The sequence below is a fragment of the Thunnus maccoyii genome, chromosome 17 (genome assembly GCF_910596095.1).
Source record: "Thunnus maccoyii chromosome 17, fThuMac1.1, whole genome shotgun sequence".
Lineage (NCBI taxonomy): Eukaryota > Metazoa > Chordata > Actinopteri > Scombriformes > Scombridae > Thunnus > Thunnus maccoyii.
Genome location: NC_056549.1, coordinates 15,715,797 through 15,737,522, shown reverse-complemented (window position 1 = coordinate 15,737,522; position 21,726 = coordinate 15,715,797). Strand labels below are relative to the sequence as shown.

General features: G+C 38.2%; 2 protein-coding genes and 1 long non-coding RNA gene across 3 annotated transcripts; 2 read left to right on the top strand and 1 right to left on the bottom strand.

Moving 5' to 3' along the window:
* On the top strand, positions 1-5,736 carry tmed10 (transmembrane p24 trafficking protein 10). The gene is made up of 5 exons (XM_042391358.1): positions 1-228; positions 1,451-1,571; positions 2,040-2,113; positions 4,042-4,168; positions 4,329-5,736. Exons 1-5 carry the CDS (start codon positions 52-54, stop codon positions 4,448-4,450), a joined length of 621 nt encoding a protein of 206 aa, XP_042247292.1. The 5' UTR covers positions 1-51; the 3' UTR covers positions 4,451-5,736.
* Positions 5,737-8,683: 2,947 nt separating this feature from the next.
* Positions 8,684-10,747, bottom strand: LOC121882418. Its single transcript, XR_006092081.1, has 2 exons — positions 10,515-10,747; positions 8,684-9,010 (listed from the first exon to the last, which is right to left on the bottom strand). It is a non-coding gene; the product is annotated as an uncharacterized LOC121882418 (long non-coding RNA).
* A 111-nt stretch (positions 10,748-10,858) lies between these two features.
* eif2b2 (eukaryotic translation initiation factor 2B, subunit 2 beta) lies at positions 10,859-13,940 on the top strand. Its single transcript, XM_042390672.1, has 8 exons — positions 10,859-11,125; positions 11,636-11,756; positions 12,570-12,721; positions 12,867-13,030; positions 13,138-13,233; positions 13,313-13,450; positions 13,532-13,598; positions 13,735-13,940. The coding sequence occupies exons 1-8, from the start codon at positions 10,954-10,956 to the stop codon at positions 13,890-13,892; spliced, it is 1,068 nt and encodes a 355-aa protein (XP_042246606.1). The 5' UTR covers positions 10,859-10,953; the 3' UTR covers positions 13,893-13,940.
* Positions 13,941-21,726: the final 7,786 nt, after the last annotated feature.

Genomic DNA, 21,726 nt, shown 5'->3' with positions numbered 1-21,726 from the left:
TTAAGCTGGTTCGCTGGCACGGGCTGGTTGGCTGGTCGGTTGAGGGTAGCCATGGCTCGACTCGCTGTGCTAGTGCTGTTACCGGTCCTTATTGAATCGGTTTTTTCCATATCTTTCTTTTTACCGGTCAACTCAAGAAAGTGTTTACGGGAGGAGATCCATAAAGACGTTCTCGTCACGGGAGAATATGAAATAAGCGAACAGGCGAACACCAAAACTAACCTGAAGGTGAGCTCCGAGCCGCGGCTAACTATTAGCTGCAGCCAGCGCAGCCAGCGCAGCCTGCTTTCACGGAGGCCGAAATACCTCCAGACTGCTAATGTCTGTGTTTAACCAAGCAAGAGGTGGTGAAAATTATATTTAATGTTAAAAAACAATCTCAGCTAGTGGTTGTATACAGCTGAGATAAGTGACAACTGTTATGACTGTAGCTAACTCAGGCCCTGAAAACCCGTCTTCCTGGTTTTAGTCGCGTTAGCTAATTAACGTCCAGAATATATTTGTTTGCATCTTGGCACATAATAAAGCAACGTTGACACTAATAGACATCTGTTATATAACAGATTGCTGTGGTTTGTTGGGTTATTGTATGTTATATTGTGTGAAATAATCTCGTCAGTGTCATCATTTGGGCTCTGCTGCTGTTACACGTCAGTCTTACTTAAGCTAGCCACATTAGCACATTAGCCACTTAGCTAATGGCACGTCAACGGCTTCTTGAATACAAGTTTAATTTAATTTAACAGACTTGATTCCCCCCACATATCATACAAGAACGTCTTTTCTCATGATGTTGTTATTAACCCTTTGCATCCTCATCAATAATAACTAATAAGGTTTAGTGTAACAGTCTCCATCTTCTAACAGCTGACACATTAATAACAGTAATTGGTTTGCTGGTTATGGAAAAGAAACTTAATTATTATCCTCGATTAATGTTTTGAATTAATTTTAATGCAGTTAATTAGGGCTGCAAGTAGCTGTTATTTTTTCATGTTTAAGTTGTTTTATTTTTTCAATTTAAAGTTAAATCTGTTTTTTTTTTTAAAAAAAGGACAGAAATTGCAAAAAAGCACGTCAAAGTTGCCCAGAACTCATTTTAAAAACATTTTTAAAATTACATGTTTTATCAACCAACACTTTAAAACAAACATCAACAACAACAACAACAAAACTATTTACAATAATGTAAAAGAGAGAAAAGCAGCCAGTACTCATGTTTCTGAATCTGGAGCAAGAAGAATATTTGATATATGTAATAATAGTAATAATAATGCATTTAGTTTGTGCTGCACTTTTCATTTGCAGTGAATCCTAAAGTGCTACAGTGCTGCAGCTGAGCAGAAGGCTTTTAAAGTTATTGATTTTCAGTATTCTTGACATTTAATTTTCTGTAGATTAACCACTTCAGCAAAGTTAATATTTCTATAATTGTTTTTTTTTTTTGTAGATCACAGACTCCTCCAGTCACACTCTTTACTCCAAGGAAGATGCAACAAAAGGAAAGTTTGCATTCACCACAGAAGACTATGATATGTTTGAGGTGTGCTTTGAGAGCAAATCCCCCATGGGTAAGTGTGTTAACCTCCAAAACCAATCAACACATTCAGAGCGTTGTGATATAAAAGATCTCGTTTCTCTGCCACACATGTTTACTGATACATAAATAAATACCATGTTACTGTTATCAGCATACACATACAATTAATTTATCTTTATCATTGTGCAAGGAAAAAGAGATTATCGGTGTCTATGATGAAGATTTGGCTCTTATGTCCAGAAATAAAATGGGCAATGACATTTTAACCCATTTCTAAAATGTTTTTGTATGAAAATATGAATATTTATTTATATATTTTAAAGCAATAATTTATAAGTTAGGAGATAAAACTAATGTTGATACATGCAGGGAGGTTATGATTGGAATGACAGTGAAGAAATCTTAGTGCGTTAGTTGTATTAATGAAGACTTTTTTCAATGCTCAAGATGATGTGAAAATATCAATTAATCATGTTAAATTTGTGCTGTTTTTAATCAGGAACTGGAAGAGTGCCTGACCAGCTGGTCAATCTGGACATGAAGCATGGTGTGGAGGCTAAAAACTATGAAGAGGTAAATGTCTGAGTCCGAGCTGTTGGCTCACTTTTGTTGAATGATGCGGCTACTGCATGCACATCAGGAATGTCTGGCTGCAGCTTGCAGACTAGGTCAGTGGATGAAGGACATTGGTAATGCAATTTGATTTTTAATATGTATATTCACTATTCTGCTTTGAAAAACTAGAAAGCCACAAATGAATTTGATTGCCAACATTCTTGAGCCTAATGTCAGTTAGAAGACACCCAGATGTCTAAAATACTTAATCCAAACTCTGGGTTGAAGTTGGTCTTGGACTCTGAAAAATGAGAGATTGACCTACTTGGTTAATTATGTACACATGTATTAAGTACACGCGTCCACAAAGTAAATACCCTTATTTATCAAACATCTTAGAAACGAATGCAGATTCAAGAGATAAATGACTCTTACAAACCTCCCTGGAACTATTGCACAACATCAAATTATCAAATCAAGTTGAACTGTCAAAACAGGAACTTTCTTATTCAATACCTTATTTACATTCATGCCACAGTAAATATTTTTCTGATTGCAGCAATGCTGATGCCTTTTACTGTTTACGTGGCAATAAGTGTCCACTGTAGAAACACAATAATGATGCCAAAGATGGCCTAATATTAACGTTATGGTGAAATCAGTGGAGGAGGATTAACATTTATCTAAATAGGGACACAGTGTTGTGCATCACTGCTTACGTTACACCACTTTATTTCATTTACCGCTTACTTTTCAGGGCTTTCAGAGTGGCTTAGCGCTCGGTACTGCTGCTGCCTCAGGCAACGCTCGATAATAAGCACAGAAGTGATAAAGCTGAGAATCACCCCTCTTCCCACACATGGCGCACGAACATGACGTTCTGTTATCCTGAGTGGGTGTGTAGGTGGGCGTTCAGGGAAAGCTCTTGTGGGCATGCCCGTTTGCGAACTGGTGGGTGGAGCTGAAATGACACATGTATTGACCTACATAGACGGGTGTGTCACTTTGAACAAATTTACAAGCAGTTCAGTACACAGTGTATTAGTATTTGGTTATATGCTGGCCGGAGTCCCTGTGTGTTTTACACAATAGTTGAGAATATGTACTTGGCAGATGCAAGCGGGAGCTTTTAGTGTTTCAAAATTCTGCACTTATTTGATGTTATTTGCAAGATGCAAGTTCTTAATGGTCAAAATGTCCATATCAGGTGCTGCTATACAGTGTAGTGTTGTAGTTCGGTTTCCGTGGTCCACACCTAAGAGAGAGAGAGATCCGTTGTTGCCATTAAATTCTAATCAGTTCAAGGTTAACAGACTTATTCGAAGTCAACCAAAAGTCGGTCACATGGACTGACAACACAGCACAGAGAGCAGCTTGTCCTCGAATCGCGAGGTTGGCGGTTTCACAACCTCAGGCTCCTCTGGTCCACGTGCTGAAGTGTCCTCGAGCGAGACATTGAACCCTAGTTGCACTCTATGGGCATCTCCACCACCATCACATGAGTGTTAGTGTGTAAATAGGTGAATGAGAGGGAGTAAAGGAAGTGTCCTGCACCACAACATGAGGGGAAAAGATTGTTGTTAATGTTGTTGTTGTCGTTATTATCAGGTAAATTATGTAAATGTAGCTGTTGAATTTGTCACATGTCACATAACACATAATGTGGCTGGTCCACAAACCAACCACACCAGAGTTTGTTCAAGATCAAAAGCCGCCTTTGCCTGCAGTGCAGCTGTTTGGTTCACACCAAAGATTAAACAGCAGGTTTATCACCAGCCTGCAGTAAATGAACACGACTTAACTGCCACACACGAGACATGTACACAGTCCGAGAGTGACACCTACTGGACAAACTATATAAGAACACTGTTTAAAAACTGAAGTTTTACCTTTTTCTATCACTTCTCTGTGGTTGAGTATCCTCTGTTTTGTTTGTTTTCTTCCAGATTGCTAAAGTGGAGAAGCTGAAGCCTCTGGAGGTCGAACTGAGACGACTGGAGGACCTGTCCGAGTCCATCGTCAATGACTTTGCTTACATGAAAAAGAGAGAGGAGGAGATGCGGGACACCAATGGTAAGAAAACACTGAAGTGAAGATAGAGGGAATAATAGAAAAGTTCTTAAGGGGAAGTTTGTTTTTGTTGGTTAGTTCATTGTATGATCAAAAAGTCAAAAGATCAAAAATCTCTATAAAAATAACACAACAACCGTCTTTTTTTCCCCCTTCTTAACAGAGTCCACCAACACACGTGTGCTGTACTTCAGCATATTTTCCATGTGCTGTCTCATTGGGCTGGCCACATGGCAGGTCTTCTACTTGCGGCGCTTCTTCAAGGCAAAGAAGCTGATCGAGTAGAGCAGCCCCTGGCTCCGTACCTCAGGGGGACGCTGTCAGTCAGCCAACACATCCCAACATCCACCCTCCTTGGACTAGCTTCAGCAAACAACAGCAAGTGGGGTTGAGGGGCTCAAATTCTAATTTCTTCATGGCTGTGAGCGAGAGAGAGTACCAAGGTTGTCCTCTGAGAAAAAAAAAAAAAAAAGATTCACCTGCTTATTTAGTGGTTTGAAACATGAAAAGCGCTGTAGGGAGAAATGCACTGTGAGACATGGGGAGACGTGTGTCACCGCATAGGTGAGATATGTCCATCTCATAGTAGTTCACGTTTCTGTCTGCACTGTTTTTTGAATGTTGCAGCTTGCTGAATAAGAACTTGTTCCTTCAAATCTGTTGAACAGTAACGTTTGATTTTGAGCTCAGTTTGAATGGATGTGCCATGAGAGAATGTCTTTTGCCCTTCTGTTGATGTACACATTCTTTGCCATGCCAAGCAAACTAGATCCTTGGTGCCCTTTTTATCAAGTGAAGGCTATTTGAAATGGTGGCTTGTTGATACTTTGATGAAAAAATTGGCAACCACTGAACTTCTGTGTTAAGTCACTTAATTTGCATTCATGTTTGGTAGCTAAATTTAACCGTGTCTTTAGTTTGTTTTCATATTGTAAATGCTACTTAGTTGCTTCTACAGGTTTTTTTTTTTTTGATGCGGGGGGTTGTGAGTTGTCAGAGTGATTTTCTCTGGTTTATAAATTAGGTCACGTCTATGAGCTCTTGCACATTCTAGTCTTGTTTTTGAAACACCTGAACAGTCACCAATCAAAACAGGCAGCGTCATATGTATGTGTGGCTCCAGCCCCGAATAACTTAACCACCTGACTTCTGTGAGATCACAGTTCATGTGCAGCAGATGGAGGTATTGAAGGGAAATGTACAGTAGGTTGTCTAAACATGTTCTGGTATTCCCTTTCAGTCATTCGCCCCTTTTCTTCACACACACTGGTAAATTATATATTCTTTTGAATTTATCAAAATATCACTTCCCAATTACAGTACTTGCAGATCCATCCAGCGTGCTTGTTTTCTTTAGAAATGCTTATGAGGTTTGGGTTACAGGAGAATGTGGGTGGTTGCAAATATTCAGATTGTTTCTGATGGGGATTAATTAAGGCATCTGTCATGGGTACATTTTTAACAATGAACATGCGCTTTGTGCGCAATCAATGATTTTTATGTTGACTGATAAATTTTGTAAATTTGTGTTGGGCTTTTATTCAATAAAATATTGGATGGATTTACATTAATGTTGATGTAGTCTAATGTGTAATTTTGCCATTTAGGATGTTAAAATATGGATTCTGAAAGACTTTCAGACTTTAAAAAGCATTTTAATGAGCTACAGGTTTAGGCTGTAATCATATCACAGTATTATAAGTACTAGTACTTAAATTGGTAAAGGACAAGATTTCTAGCAGTATAGCATGAAATGGAAAAGGTAGAAATATTTAAAATATTTTCTATCTTCACTATAATGAAGCAAAGCTTAGATTGTGTGGCTGGTCACAATATTGACCAACAAAATCTATTTTTCAGTTTCTACGGATTATGTGCAATGTTCATGTATAATATCTTAACTTGTCTTGAGGAGGTTTGATCAGTGTCACCATTACATTCATTTGGATGACACTTTTATCCTAAGCAACTTACAATAAGTTCATTAAAACTCCATAGCAACAAGCACAAAGTGTGATCAAAAATGTGGAGCTCATCCCTCCCAAATGAACAAAAACTAAAAGTGTGTACGTTGCTACAGTACAAGGAATCATTCTGAAACTCATACGTCATAAAAAAAACTCCACAACGGAAGGTGAGCAATCCGTCATATTAGTTAGACACAACAAATGGTTTTGTTTGATAAAATCTTGGAAAATCCCATTTGTTGACCAGTGGGATAATATAGGAGCTTTAATATAGGAGTAACATTTTAGTCACTCATTCTTGTTACAGTTTCTCTTCATTGATTCAAATTGGCTTAAAGTGAGGTTAGAGACATCCTCGGTAAAGACGAGCACTCAGAGGATACCAACAACATTACAATTATCCCCCAGACTGAAACACAAATGCCATTTCAATTATTATTATTATTATTCTGACTGTAACAGCTCAGACCTCATCTATGATGGAGAAACTTCTCATTTCATCAGCTGAACTTTTTCTTTTTGACGGACCAGACAGTTATCAGATGGTGGAAAATTGTAGTTTAAATGAGACCCCCCATCACCTTACATGTTACAACACCACTATATGAGACAACAGACAAATTTAATAAATACCATGATGAGGAGCTCGCTTACCGTATAATGATGTCAAAACAAAATCTCAGATGAGATAAGAACCGGGGGAGCAATGCTACAAATTATCCAAGAATTCAAATGTTAAGCAATATTCCAGCATATGACGTGATCTATGAACTGACTGCTGTGAAATGTTCCAAGGAGAAAAAGTCAAATCCAGTGGAAAAGTACTCAGACCATGGACAAGCAACTCAACCTGACCACTGATGAACTGTTGACAAATAGAACAATAATCAGGCATAGATAGCTATTTAAAAACAGATACATAGAAATTAATGGCAATAAATAATCTGTTTTAAAATATATTAAAATCATAGACTGCAACATTGTTATGGTGTTAGTGTTAAATTGTTATTGCATACTTTGTTCATATATTTTGAGTTGAACTGTGTATCTTTTTTTTGAAAAGGGATAATTGAATGGGTCAGATTAAGTGGAACAAGGAATTAAAGATGACCTGTTCACATGAAAATAGTTTACTCAAATGGGAAATGACTAAAATAAACAGGTTTAACCCATTAAATTAAGAAAATACAGACCAGTCTTAAATGAAAACATACAGACGGATGACAAATCAAAGGAAATGCTTGACCCCTACAGTGAGGGGATCTGGTGGCTCTGTTATGCTGTGAGGGGCATTTTGCTGGTATGGTTTGGGTCCACTTGTCCCCTTAGAGGGAAGGGTCACTGCAAATCAATACAAAGGTGTTCTGAGTGATCACCTTTATCCTGTGATGAAACATTTCTATCCTGATAGGAGTGGTCTCTTCCAGGATGACAATGCCCCCATCCACAGGGCACGAGGGGTCACTGAATGGTTTAATGAGTATGAAAATGGTGTGAATCGTATACTATGACCTTCAGTCACCAGATCTCAACCTAATTGAACACCTATGGGAGATTTTGGACTGACGTGTTAGACAGTGCTCTCCACCACCATCATCAAAACACCAAATGAGGGAATATCTTTTGAAGAATGGTGTTCATCCCTCCAGTAGAGTTCAGAGACTGAAGAATCAATGCCAAGGTGCACTGAATCTGTTCTGGCAGCACATGTTGACCTAAAACCTTATTAAGATACTTTACATTGGTTTTCCCTTTCATTTGTCACTCGTCTGTAATTCACAAAACTAATTTGACAAGATGGAAAATGGATTTATTCTAAAAAAGATAAGGAACAAAAGGAGTTGAATGAAACTTACCTATGTTTTAATAATCGTAGGTGTTGTGTTACGTAATATTTGTTAGTAAACTGCCATCTTATTGATTTAAAGGTTCTCGTCTCTGCTTTATTTTATTCATCCCATCCTCTCCTTCGAACCTAGACCTGATCCAGTAGCTCACAGCTCTGTGTGATACAGTGACATGAGTGCTACACGTCTTTCACCAAGAACCTCATACAATGTAAACAACTCAAACTGATGGGTGAAAATCATTCATCATATTGAAATCATGTCTGTTTTGGTTTCAAGCTCTGAAGTGTATTTTAAGTATCATACTTAACCAACATTATAGAGTATAGCTTTGTGTTTGACCTTTTAAATCAAACAGACGTACACACATGGCTGCGAGTTCAAAAACCTTGTGAATGCCTCTCAGTCGTGGGATGACATCAGAACAGCTTGTTTCATGACCTCGCCACACCCATGACAGACTTTGAAAAGTCACTTTGTTTTGACACAAAGTAAAACATTTTGTGAGATGGAAGGACGGCAATATTATTATAACGACAAAAATATCAGTCAACCTGTGGAATAAGAAAAAACAGACAGGATCCCACAAACAAAACGCATTAATGCTTTGAACCACAACATCTGTAGTTGATCTGTCTGAGATTTCCACATCTAAAGCTTCAATATTCCAGTACAAATAGAAATTGTCACTCAACAGTCATTGATGTAATTGGTGAGAATTGTAATCTACTAAACTTCCAGACAATAGTTGGACAAAGGTTTCCTCCAGTTCGGAGCAACTGTGACAACACTTCCAATGAACCATCAACTCTGGGGATCAGTGTTTGAGATGCTTTGTGTGTGACTAATCTACCACGTTCCATTTCATATCCAGTTTTACACTGTAGTCACGGAGTCTGTTCTCTGCACATCCATCACTGTCTTCTTTGGGTCGGCTACCAAACAAGACAGGAACAGACCACAACGGACAGTCAGGTCTGCAGAAAAGATTATCGATGCCGATCTGCCCGCCATCCAGGACCTGGACACCTCTAGAGTCAGGAAACGGGCAGAGAAAATCACTGCAGACCCCTCACACCCTGGACACAACCTGTTCCACCTTCTCCCCTCTGGTAGGTGTTACAGATCACTGTTCACCAAAACCTCCAGACACAGGAACAGTTTCTTCACCCTTGCCATCACACTTATGAACTTATGTTAACTCACTGTGGCGCTGCAGTAACCCTGAACACTATAATACCCACTGAACCTACACATTATACACATTTATTTTAGTTTAAAAGTGTGCAATACATTTCATTTATTACTGTATATTTGAACAGGCTGTATATACTGTACATAAAGTATAATGTGTACGTACTGTATATAAAGTAACATGTCATTTTCTTTTTTACCATTTAATATTTATCTCATCACCCTTCACTTCTTTACACTGTTTGTATCCTGTTTACAGTTCACAGAAACAGTTTCACCTGTGTATAGTCATTCCTTGTGTATCTTTCTGAAAATTGATGTGTTGTAAGCACATTCAGAGCAACTAAACTGGAGTCAAACTCCTTGTATGTGTAAACATACTTGGCCAAAAAAGATGATTCTGATTCATACTGACTGTCTACAAGCTACCATGGACTATAAATCAGAGGGTTAAAGAAAAGACAGTTAGGGAAGAAGGATGGAAATCATCATTTAAATGACTCTGAACTCAAGTCTGTGCTAACTACAGGATTTGGATGCTTGCAGCATATTTGCATCTGACTTGTTTACAGAGCTGTTACATATCGAATGCTTGTTTTCTTTTATTTCTAGTGACTGTATGCACTATATATTTACAATAAATTGACATTGTTATGAGTTTAGATGATACCTGCTTAGGTATAAAAATGTTTATCTGGTATTTTCCTGTATGTATGAAATAAATGTTAAACATAATCTGGCTATTTACTTTTTTCTATCATTCTGCAGGAGATACAGAATTTATCAATATACCTGTGCCACATTTTGATTGACCTGCTTGAGCTAAAATGTTTAAGGAAAATTCACGACAAATTATATTCTCTTAACTGTATATGCAGATCTCTTATTGTTTATAAGTTGGATAGACTCAAAATGCTTTCTAAATACAGTCATGAAAAGTTCAAATGATGGACGAGACCTCAAGAACTTGGATTTATGGATGCGAAATTTGCCCAGTGAAATTAATAAACTGACAGTCCTGAACTTTCTGGTTTTTGTTTTCAGAATATAGTATTACATCCTTGACTTCCAGTTTATTTGAATGGTTGGTTTTAATGTCAAAATGATCATCTTTTTTTTTCCAGAATCCTGACGCAAACTGACATTCATAAAATAGATGTTATCCATAATTTTGTAATGTACTTCTTTCAATTTGTTGGAGGTTGGAGATGTTGTTTCCCATTGAATGTTAGAAAAATGGGAGTTCCACACAAAGTCCCCACGTAGAATAATTTTCCTTTTGCTGTAAAAATAATTTCTTACATGTTTATCCAAAGTCATGCTTATTTGTAGCTGACTCACCGAGAAATTGATGCAACAGTTTGTAAAGCGGTCCTCCAATAGACTGGTCGTGTCTAGACGGTAACCCTAGATTTGCTAAACTCTCGCGAGAGTCATACACGTTGTTCTTTCATTGCGTGCGTTGTTTGTCATTGTACAGACTAATTATGTTTTATGGTGTGACAAAGCTATGGTTAAGGTCTGGTTAGGTTTAGGCACAAAAAGACGCTTGGTGAGGGTTAAAAAAAGATCATGGTTTCAGTTGAAATGATCACTCTCGCGAGATCTTTCGCGAGGGTTACCAACAGTCTATGGTTACCATCCAGACACGATCCAATCAAATGACGCCGCAGTCAAAATAACCCGGATGTACTCTTGAAGTTCTTCCTCATCAAAACAATTGCATGGTAGATAAACTGCCCAGTTATTTGTCTGACAGAGAGACGTTTTAACAACAACAATGCCGGGCTCGGATAAAGAAACGGACCTGACGGAGAGGATAGAAGCGTTTCTGTCCGACCTGAAGCGAGGAGGCAGCGGGACGGGACCGCTGCGGGGCTCGGCGGAGACAGCCCGAGAAACGACCGCCCTGCTCCGCAGAATCACAGCCCAGGCTCGATGGAGCAGCGCAGGTGCTTCATGCTGATCATTTCTTTAATTTACCTCTTAAACTCAGACAGTATAGCGGTGCAGGGAACCAGTATGGAAGCTGTCAACAGTGTAGGAGTTTCTAAAATATGTTGAAAGTGCTAAAACTACAATTTAGTGGCGACTAACAGCTGCCAAATGTGTGGGAATAGTTTGATAGTAGCTAATTTTAGAAGTAAAGGAGGTTTTGATTATGTGACTCAGCTTCTAATAAATGACTTTGGTGAGTTGCTGAGTGAGCAAGCAGACATGGAGGCCTGTGTTTACTGTCTGAGTCAAGTCACTAAAGTAAGGAAATACAGCTTTAATCATCTCAAATGTAATTAGGTGCTTAGTACACAAATACAATCAATTATAAGGGGGGAAATATGCAAACATCTAGGTAAATGGAGATTTCAAAGTAAAAATGTGATTAAGACAATAGGGAAAAGTAGTTTAAATAGTGTCACCATCTTTAGCATTTACAGATATCTTATTTCTGCTTTCTGTTTCAGGTGATCTGATGGAAATCATCCGGAAAGAGGGGAGGAGGATGACTGCCGCTCAGCCCTCAGAGACCACTGTTGGTAACATGATCAGGCGAGTGCTGAAGATCATCAGAGAGGAGTATGCCAGGTGATGATACACACATATGTCCCATTAAAGATTATGTTTGCCGATTTAGATCTAATCTACATTTGTACACAGGAAACTCTTTGGGGTGTCACCTTGTATGCTGTCAAGTTGGTAATCAAAATCTATTCCAGCAGCTGAGAGATCAAGAGGAAGTTTTTCTTATTGTCAAGAAATCCTATAAAAACAACTAAGAGCAACAGTGAATTTATCCTTCTAACATTGTTGCCTGTGTAGCCAATGCCTGATATAGTCCATTTAAACAATTATAAAAATGATTGCTGATTTATTTTTGTCAGTGGACTCACTAATCATTTAATAATAGCAATTAAATGATATAAAATCACAAAAATGAGTAGTTTGCAGCTTCTCTGATGTCAAAATTTGCAGCTTTTCTCAATCACATTTGTATAAACTAAAAACCCCTTTGCTTTGCTAAGCTAATTTACCTCTAGAGGTTTCCAGTGGTCATTTGTCCTGATTTAGTCAAATTTTACAAAGTGAAAAATTAATCTATCAGGGGGAAAAGTTTATCAATTTATCAATAAAGCAAATAGTAATTTGTTGAAACCTCTATATTTGTACAAAAACTATAAAAACTGTTCACACTGTTGCACAATCCCTCAAACACCATCATGCTGCAGTAAATACTTACTCGCTCTCTAAATGTGTATTAACCCGCATCTGAAAGTTATTTTAATTATACCTGACAAAATGTTTAAGTTTGAATTGTTTGCTATTTGTTTTTTAAGATTTACTTCTTGCATAAAAATGTCTTTGCTGAATTCCCTGTTAACTCCACTTTGTTTCCTTCAGATCTCGAGGAAGCAGCGAAGAGACGGATCAGCAGGAATCTCTGCACAAGCTGCTGACCTCAGGAGGACTCAGCGAAGACAACTTCCGACTGCATTTTGCTCCTCTTAAAGCCAACGTCATTGAGGCCATCAATGAGCTGTTGACAGAGCTGGGTAAGTTATCCTTATTTAATGTTTTTTAGCTACAGCCCATTTCTTCTGCTGCTGTTAGATTAAATTTGTATTAATTAAGCTTGAGAAAAGTTGATATTTATTCTGTGATTTTAAACAGTTTTGTGGGTGTTTTTATTTTCTCCAGAGGGAACAACTGACAACATTGCAATGCAGGCCCTGGAGCACATCCACTCTAATGAGGTCATCATGACGATTGGTCGTTCTCGCACCGTGGAGGCCTTCCTCAAAGACGCTGCTCGCAAACGCAAGTTCCATGTCATCGTAGCAGAGTGCGCCCCCTTCTGCCAGGTAGGTGGAGTAGCCTCTTCTCAAACATATTAGATATCAGATGAAATTATTTTTTTATGCAGGGACGTTTGTTTTAACTTTCATCTTATTTGTTCACCTCTCACCAGGGGCACGAAATGGCAACCAGTCTCTCAGAAGCTGGCATAGAAACAACTGTGATTGCAGACGCCGCCATATTTGCAGTCATGTCTCGCGTTAATAAGGTATTTTTTCAACCACAGGAGACTATGAAACAGTGCTGTCAGAGCATGTGGGTGAACTGGTGCGGTCGTCTCTTTTCAGGTCATCATCGGTACGCAGACAGTTCTTGCGAATGGAGGACTGAGGGCCGTCAACGGGACACACACTCTAGCCCTCGCAGCCAAGCACCACTCGACGCCTCTCATTGTTTGTGCTCCCATGTTCAAGCTCTCACCTCAGGTAAGAAGACACTCAGGTCAAGTCAGGTTATTATAATTTCCGCTGGCAATAGATGACGATGAAACTGTTTTGTGTCTGTAGTTTCCAAATGAAGAAGACACCTTCCATAAGTTTGTCTCTCCACATGAGGTGCTTCCTTTCACTGAAGGTAACTCTCATATTGTGAACAAAATGCTCGTGAATGACCACTCAACCAAATTTTCATCTTTTAAAGCCTTTAAAATAAATGTTCCTCTTTTGCACAATAATATCCAACATTTACAAATTTCCTGCTTGTATTTTAGGTGAGATTCTCTCCAAGGTGAACGTGCACTGTCCGGTGTTTGACTACGTCCCACCTGAGCTCATCACACTGTTCATCTCTAACATCGGAGGACATGCACCGTCATACATCTACCGACTGATGAGCGAACTCTACCACCCGGAAGATCATGAACTTTAACCAGTGTAATTAACAGATAAATTAAATTAAAATGGTCCATGCAGTGTCGTTTGGTGTCTTTTTTTGATGTGATATGTTGTCTCTGGTGGCTGGAAACCTCAACAACTAGAATAGGCTTTAATTTACAAATAATTTTGTATAAAAAGAATCTTGAAGATTTAGATGAATGTGTGATGTGCAGTTTAATGTAACTTACAATGAGCAGTCACATGACACACCACTTCAAGTTTTTATTTTATTTGTGTTTAATTTAATTTTGGGAGAATACCTAAAATGGTATTACTCCTAGTGTGAGAAATCTCATGTGAGAAAGTTGTGAAAGTGCAAATTTGCATAACATTTAGATTTGTATTTTAAGTTCCATACAGCTCCTCTGACACCAAAGTTTTGCAAAATGCATAAGTTATTTCTCTGTAATCAAAGCTCAGTATCCACACAACACAATGTTTTACATTTAGAAATAAAATGAAATAGTGAATGTTATTGCAATGGGATGAAAAACTCAGAATAACTGATACAGTCTGTATGCAGGACAAACTGACAGATAAATGTGAGATAAAAAGAAAATATCACTTCAGTCCACATAAACACAGACTGAACAAAACTGAGTAGTTGCTTCACAGCAGAGATGTTTTGCATTGACTACAGCAGTGGCTCTCAAAGTGGAGTCCGGGGACCCTGGGGACGAAGTCCAGCTGCAGTGATGAAGACTGAGCAGCCAGTAACCAGAGTAAAGATCAGAAACCAGAGACACACAATCAAAACAAGTCACAACATCTTCATATCAATCATATTTTCAGAACTCCTCACAAAAAAGACAAAGCAAAACCAAAGTAAAACAGACAAAACTCAACATAAAACGACATGATTTCTGCTCTGAGTCAACTCAAAAACTACATTAACTGACCGAAGAAATTATGAATACAATAAAAACACACGAAGAGGGTTTTGATGAGTTCACAAAACGGTCATAAACTGACAGTTCAACTTGATTTCTCAGACAATCAAAGCTTCATAATGAGAATCCAAAACCACAGAAAAACTGTCTGTTGCAACAATTTGACTGTAACATAAAAGGCTGAAACACTTCAGCAAATCTGTCATCTCTCAGAAAATGATTAACAACATCAATGTGAGAAACGACATTTAAATAAACAAATAATTTGTCAGACATTATAACACCTCTCCGCCTTTGTGATCACATCAGAAAAACACTGAATGACTTGAACTCGTGAATTTTTGCTCGGCTCTTTTTTAACACTCGAGTCCTTGATGTCGTGTTTAAACCCACTAAAACCAAAGTGACCCACATTTTATTCTCAAACAGAATAAAGGAGGTCGTATCAAAGGTCTGTATGTTATATCAGCATAAACACCTTTAATAAACATGCCTTAATTACTGTAATATTTTTCTGAAATTAAACATATTGTTGGGTTATTGGATAACAGTGAACTGATGCAGGAGAGTGAATGAACGTTAACATGTCAGTTAAATCAAGTATCAGTGGCTTCAGACAGCAGATATCAGCCTCTAAACATCCAATTAACAGCTTTCACACCAAATTATACAAACAAACTCATTTCAGTATAATGGACAAAGAACCTGGATGGATCAGTTAAAGGTAATAATAACAACAATAATTCTTCACTTCAGAGTTTTCTTTGGTTAAACAACTGCTCACTTTCACATTTCACTAGAATGAAACTTTTATCACAAAAACACTGATAAAGGCGAATGGAGAGCGTTCATGATGAACTGATCAGGAAGCTGTTTACAGTTTTTATCTGAATGTTTAAACATCAACAGTGATTCTTGAAGCATCATCTGCGAAACCTTTAAGACTTGTGCGTTTATCGAGTGTGCCAAACCGAATGCACGTTCTCTGCTTTACACTCAGTTTGTAATTTATTAACTCACTTCTAGCAAAACTGTAAACATTTGTCTCTACATTGCACAAACTGACACATGTGAAAACACTTTGAGATCATGAGCTCACTTACAAATCAGAGCTTGAGTTCTAGAAATAGACCACAGGTGAACATTTGGCATGTCATGTCAGGCCTTGATATGGGACTCTAGGCGATACTTTCCATGCTGCCTGACTCATGACAACATCGCATGTGATGTGCATGAAGTCTTATGGCCAAACCCACAAAGAAGGCGAGATTTAACGTTTTTTGTTGTTGTTGTTCTCACACAAATGTCTTTGTTTTCTTCTACTGTGCTTTTGTTGTTTGAGGAGTGTTACAGTAGAACATTTTGAGAAGAAATAAATAACTTTTTCCCTTATTTGTGATGATAGTGTGTTATGTTCAGAATACACATCCATAGATTACACATTTGGATACCTGTGTGTGTGTGTGTGTGTGTGTGTGTGTGTGTGTGTGTGTGTGTGTGTGTGTGTGTGTGTGTGTTACTACATGTATAACAAAACTGTTTTGCAAACTGCTACAGTATGCCCTGCACACAGAAAAAAGCCCCTGTACTGTACTGATGAAAAAACACATTTTTTAAAAACAGTTTGAGGAGTTTTGCAAGAATTGTTTGCAAGAGCTGTATGATGTTTTGCTGGTTTGGTTTTGTGGTTAGTGTTAGTTTCGCAAAAAAGACCCTGTAGTTTCAAAGACAGTGTCTAATGCAATCAGACAAAAACTATAATCTGTGTAGTTTTAGTTTGCCTCCACCTGCAGGGCAGCAGCAGTATTTGCTGTGGTTGATGTAGTGTCTCCTGTCCTCCAGGTGGAGGTGGTGTAGGACGAGGAGAGCAGCTGCTTTATGAAGCAGTTTGAGGGGAATAAAGAAGGTAAAGAAGCGGCGATGTAGCTGCTGTGTGATGTAAAGACGTGATGTTTGAGTGTGTGTGTTGTGACAGCAGTTTGTTGGTGAGTGTGCAGAGTGTAAAAAGACTGGGTCCCGCTGTATTACTCAGGCTGCACTACAGCGTCTATTCACAGGCGCGATCCCACTACTGAGCGGCACGGGGGCTTTGACCTGCTCCGTTTCCGACCTGGGCCGGTGCACCCCTCCTTAGACGACCTGGTGGTCCCGGGCTCCCCCAGGAGCACCATATCGATACCGAACTTAGTGCGGACACCCGATCGGCATAGTCCGCTGCAGCTCAGAGCTCCTGAGCTCAAACGATCCGCCAGCCTCAGCCTCCCGGTAGCTTGGATTACAGGCGCGCGCCACCGCACCCGGCGATCAATTCATACGCTGACAGGGCTTTTGACTGATACTGAAGTGACGTCACCAGGAAGAAGAGAAAAAGTGCAGCTGCAGTGATGAAGACTGAGCAGCACTGGAATAATTTACTAAACTGATAAAACATCAGTGTGTCTGTTTGCACTGATCAGACTCTCTGTAGTGAAACTAACTGCACGTGATTATATTCTCGTCAAAGACTGTCCTGCTTCAACAAGCTGCTGTGAGGAACAGTAACCAGAGTACAGATCAGAAACCAGACACACAATCAAAACAAGTCACAACATCTTCATATCAGTCATATTTTCAGAAAGAAAAGACCAACAAAGCAAAACCAAAGGAAAACAGACAAAACACAACATGAAACAACCTGATTTCTGCTCTGAGTCGACTCAAAAACTACATTAACTGACCGGAGAAATTATGAATACAATAAAAACACATGAGGAGGGTTTTGATGAGTTCACAAAATGGTCACAAATTGACAGTTCAACTTGAAAAAACTTTAGATCACATCTTAAAACACTGAATGACTTTTGACCTCATGATTGATGAATTTTGTCAACTTTTCCCCTGAAGGTTTATACAGTTATTTGACTGAAATGAAATTATGACAGGGTCTTGACCTTTATGTCATCAAACGTCATTATCTACATTTTTTCTTTTACTTTCAAATAAAAATCAAGCAGTGTTGGTCTCCTGAAAGACAATACTATACAGGAGGAGGCTTACTTCAGCCAGGTCACTCTATTGCAAATTAATAATACTGGAAATTAATGTGGCCAAAACAAAATAACTTATAATACAAACAAAACCAAAGGGAACCAGTAACATCCTCCCTGTCATACTCAATAACCAGCCTGGAGAAGAAGTAGAACATTTTATGTACTTGGGCACAATCATTAATCAGACTCTGACTTTTAATGAGAACTCAGAGAGTATTTTTAAGAGAGCCAATCAGCGACTGTTTTTAATCAGGAAGCTGAGGATCTTTGGCGTTAGCCAACACGTACTAGAATTGACATACAGGGGCCATGTTGAAAGCATCTTATCATTTAACATAAGAGCTTGGAACGGCAACTTGAGTGTAAAGAGCAAAAGGAAGCTCTCCAAAATTGTTAACATTGCAGGGAGGGTGATTGGCAAGTCACAAAAACAACTCTAACATATTTGAAAGTGCTGTAAACAGGAAGGGTAAACATATAACTAGAGTTACCACACAACCATTACATTCAGAGTTTGAGCTGCTCCCGTATGGCTGTTGATTCAGGGCCCCGAGGGCCAGCAGGAACATATAAAAGAAGTATTTTATTCCCTTTGACATACAGGCATTGAACTAAGAGTGACTGCATCAGGGAACACTTGTTATTATATAAGATTTGCTCTCTGGTATTATTTATACCTATCTGCTGCCACCTGCCTGTTGTTATGTTGTATATGTTTTATGTTTTTTAATGGTGTGTTGTGCTATGTGTAGTGTATGTACTTAAACTGTACTTTGGGAGAAGCCAAAGAAAAATTTCCGCTGAGGTGGACAGTAAAGTCAATATCTATCTATCTATCTATCTATCTATCCATCTATCTATCTATCTATCTATCTATCTATCTATCTATCTATCTATTAACACTGTGAGACAAAACAACAGTCAACATGTTTGCTGGATTTTGACACAGTCGTGAACATCATACTGTACAGATTCAGTATATAAGGCCTCAGTGTCTTTATAGCCTTTAATAAAATAAACTACAGAGAAGTAAAGAAAGAAAAGTTTGTATACGTGATGAGAACAAAGTGAGGTTGAAGCACAAACAGCTCTTTTTTAACACTTGAGTCCTTGATGTCGTGTTTAAACCCACCAAAAGCAAATTGACTCACATTTTATTCTTACACAGAATAAAGGAGGTCGTATCAACACCTTTAATAAAACAGGCCTTAATTACTGTAATATTTTACTGAAAAGTAAATATGTTGTTGAGTTATTTGTGGTTTCAGATGGTTTATGACCTTGGTTATAGTTAACATTTCACTAGAACGAAACTTTCATCACAAACACACTGATAAAGGTGAATAGAAAGTGTTTTTATGATGAACTGATCAGGAAGCTGTTTAATGTTTGTAGTGTAGTTTGCCTCCACCTGCAGGGCAGCAGCAGTATTTTCTGTGGTTGATGTAGTGTCTCCTGTCCTCCAGGTGGAGGTGGTGTAGGACGAGCAGAGCAGCTGCTTTGTGAAGCAGTTTGAGGGGAATAAAGAAGGTAAAGAAGCGGTGATGAAGCTGCTGTGTGATGTAAAGACGTGATGTTTGAGTGTGTGTGTTGTGACAGCAGTTTGTTGGTGAGTGTGCAGAGTGTAAAAAGACTGGGTCCCGCTGTATTACTCAGGCTGCACTACAGCGTCTATTCACAGGCGCGATCCCACTACTGAGCGGCACGGGGGCTTTGACCTGCTCCGTTTCCGACCTGGGCCGGTGCACCCCTCCTTAGACGACCTGGTGGTCCCGGGCTCCCCCAGGAGCACCATATCGATACCGAACTTAGTGCGGACACCCGATCGGCATAGTCCGCTGCAGCTCAGAGCTCCTGAGCTCAAACGATCCGCCAGCCTCAGCCTCCCAGTAGCTTGGATTACAGGCGCGCGCCACCGCACCCGGCGATCAATTCATACGCTCACAGGGCTTTTGACTATTGCTGACGTGACGTCACCAGGAAGCACGCTGCAGCGGCGGGAAGCTAAACTGCAATTTCCTAAAAGACAAATATTTTCTAGTTGGATATAAAGAATTGGTTTTTGTAATAAGGGATGTTCCTACGGGTATAATTGAGTTAATGAAATGTCAATAGGTTATCAAAATATTCATGTCCAAGTTGCTTAAAAGTTGGTGGGATAAAATTAACAGACATAAAATGTACAAACAAACACATAAGAAAATCAAATTATAATAAAATTTCACCCAAAGGAAAATCTTATTGGAATTCACAATTAGATAACATAAACTGGTACAAACATGTTTACAATTCTGTATTTCAAACAAGGTTGGAGAAGTTCATTTTAAAATCTTACATCACATTTACCCATGTAACGTAATAATTTCCAGATTTATTGACATAGATGTGAAGTGTGACCATTTGTGGCGATGAGCCAGAAACAGTTATGTATTTGTTTTGTTACTGCCCCTAGTAACACATAGAAGTTTTTTTTAATAATAAGACTGGACTTTCTATAACAATTACGCCAAAAACATTATTACTAAATTCTAAACAAATAATAAACCTTTGAGTTACATGACAAATCTTACACTTGAGATTGGTTCATAGATACATTAACTCTTATGAAGAACAAAAAAAGTGAATATACGCTGCTGTACTTCAATGACTTATCTTCTGTAACCCCTGATTAAGTTATATTGACTTACCGATGTTATTGTTTGTTTATTGTGTTTAGATTTTTATTCATTTATTTATTACAAATATATATGTATTATATCCCAATCTGTAACCTTCTCATATTTTATTTGATTGATATTTACCATTTTTAAGCATTGAAATCTTAAACTGTACAATATCTAAAGCTGAATGTCTGTATGTTCAGAATGTCCAATAAAGAAGTTTTGAAGCCTTAAAAAAAGAGAGAGAAGCAAAACTGCAGCTGCAGTGATGAAGACTGAGCAGCTTCAAACTATGAGATAACTTGACTAAAATGTGCTGATGTGTTTATGTGAATTTGAATAATATGAATAATAATTTACTGCATCTGTAATGTGCTGATTCGCCTGTTTGAACTGTTTACCTTCATCAGCCCGTCTTGAGTAGCTACACAGAGAAATCTACAAATTAATTAATGCTTGTGTTTTCATTTTGAACATAAATGTATTATGTTTACCTTTTAATAAAGTGAGGTAAAAAGAATACCTTCTGTTCTTTCAAGTCTTCTCAAATATCACTTTGCAGGAAACACCAAGGCTATCTAACTACCTCCCGAAGACTCACTTACAGTTCTGTAATCATCTTATATTACAAAAATCCCACAAATTAGACACAATATTGAAAAAAACCCACATTTACACCTTGATCTTGATTACAGAGAGACACACACACTCAAACCTTCACAATATGGAAGATACAAATGGAAAAAATGTAAGAAAATGCTACATAGTGACCCTGATGTGATATATAATTGTCAGGTGTGGAAAAGTAAGTTTGGATACTGTATTTTAATAGTTGTTAATAAATTTCTTAACTTCCCAGGAATTAAAGCAAGAAAAGATTTGTGAGCCTGAAAACTTGTCCAGGATGAAATGTGTACAATGTATTGAATTAAGTATTATATGAATTTAAATCTGCTCTATACCTGAAATCAGACATGATGCCTTTAAGAACTTTAAGCTCTGACTTCCACATTTTAGTAGAATAAAAACTCATCAATCATACAGCATATTCATTAAAAAAAGGCTTCATTTGTGTGTCAGCATCTCATAGTTTATCAGTAGGTAACAACTGCCTCTTTTCCAAATGTTAACAGTGAATCAAAACTTTTTCATTCAATGTACATTGTTTATATTTGAACTTCCATATTCTGCATTTTATCATCTGCTACATTTCAAAGAACAAAAGACAAATAATGAGGAGATAAATG

Bases quoted from the DNA above. Each gene is read 5' to 3' on its own strand.
- tmed10 (XM_042391358.1), top strand. From the start codon at position 52: ATGGCTCGACTCGCTGTGCTAGTGCTGTTACCGGTCCTTATTGAATCG. The intron at 1,572-2,039 runs GTAAGTGTGTTA...GTTTTTAATCAG, and splicing joins TGAGAGCAAATCCCCCATGG to GAACTGGAAGAGTGCCTGAC. The intron at 2,114-4,041 runs GTAAATGTCTGA...GTTTTCTTCCAG, and splicing joins AGGCTAAAAACTATGAAGAG to ATTGCTAAAGTGGAGAAGCT.
- eif2b2 (XM_042390672.1), top strand. From the start codon at position 10,954: ATGCCGGGCTCGGATAAAGAAACGGACCTGACGGAGAGGATAGAAGCG. The intron at 11,757-12,569 runs GTGATGATACAC...TGTTTCCTTCAG, and splicing joins ATCAGAGAGGAGTATGCCAG to ATCTCGAGGAAGCAGCGAAG. The intron at 13,451-13,531 runs GTAAGAAGACAC...TTGTGTCTGTAG, and splicing joins TGTTCAAGCTCTCACCTCAG to TTTCCAAATGAAGAAGACAC.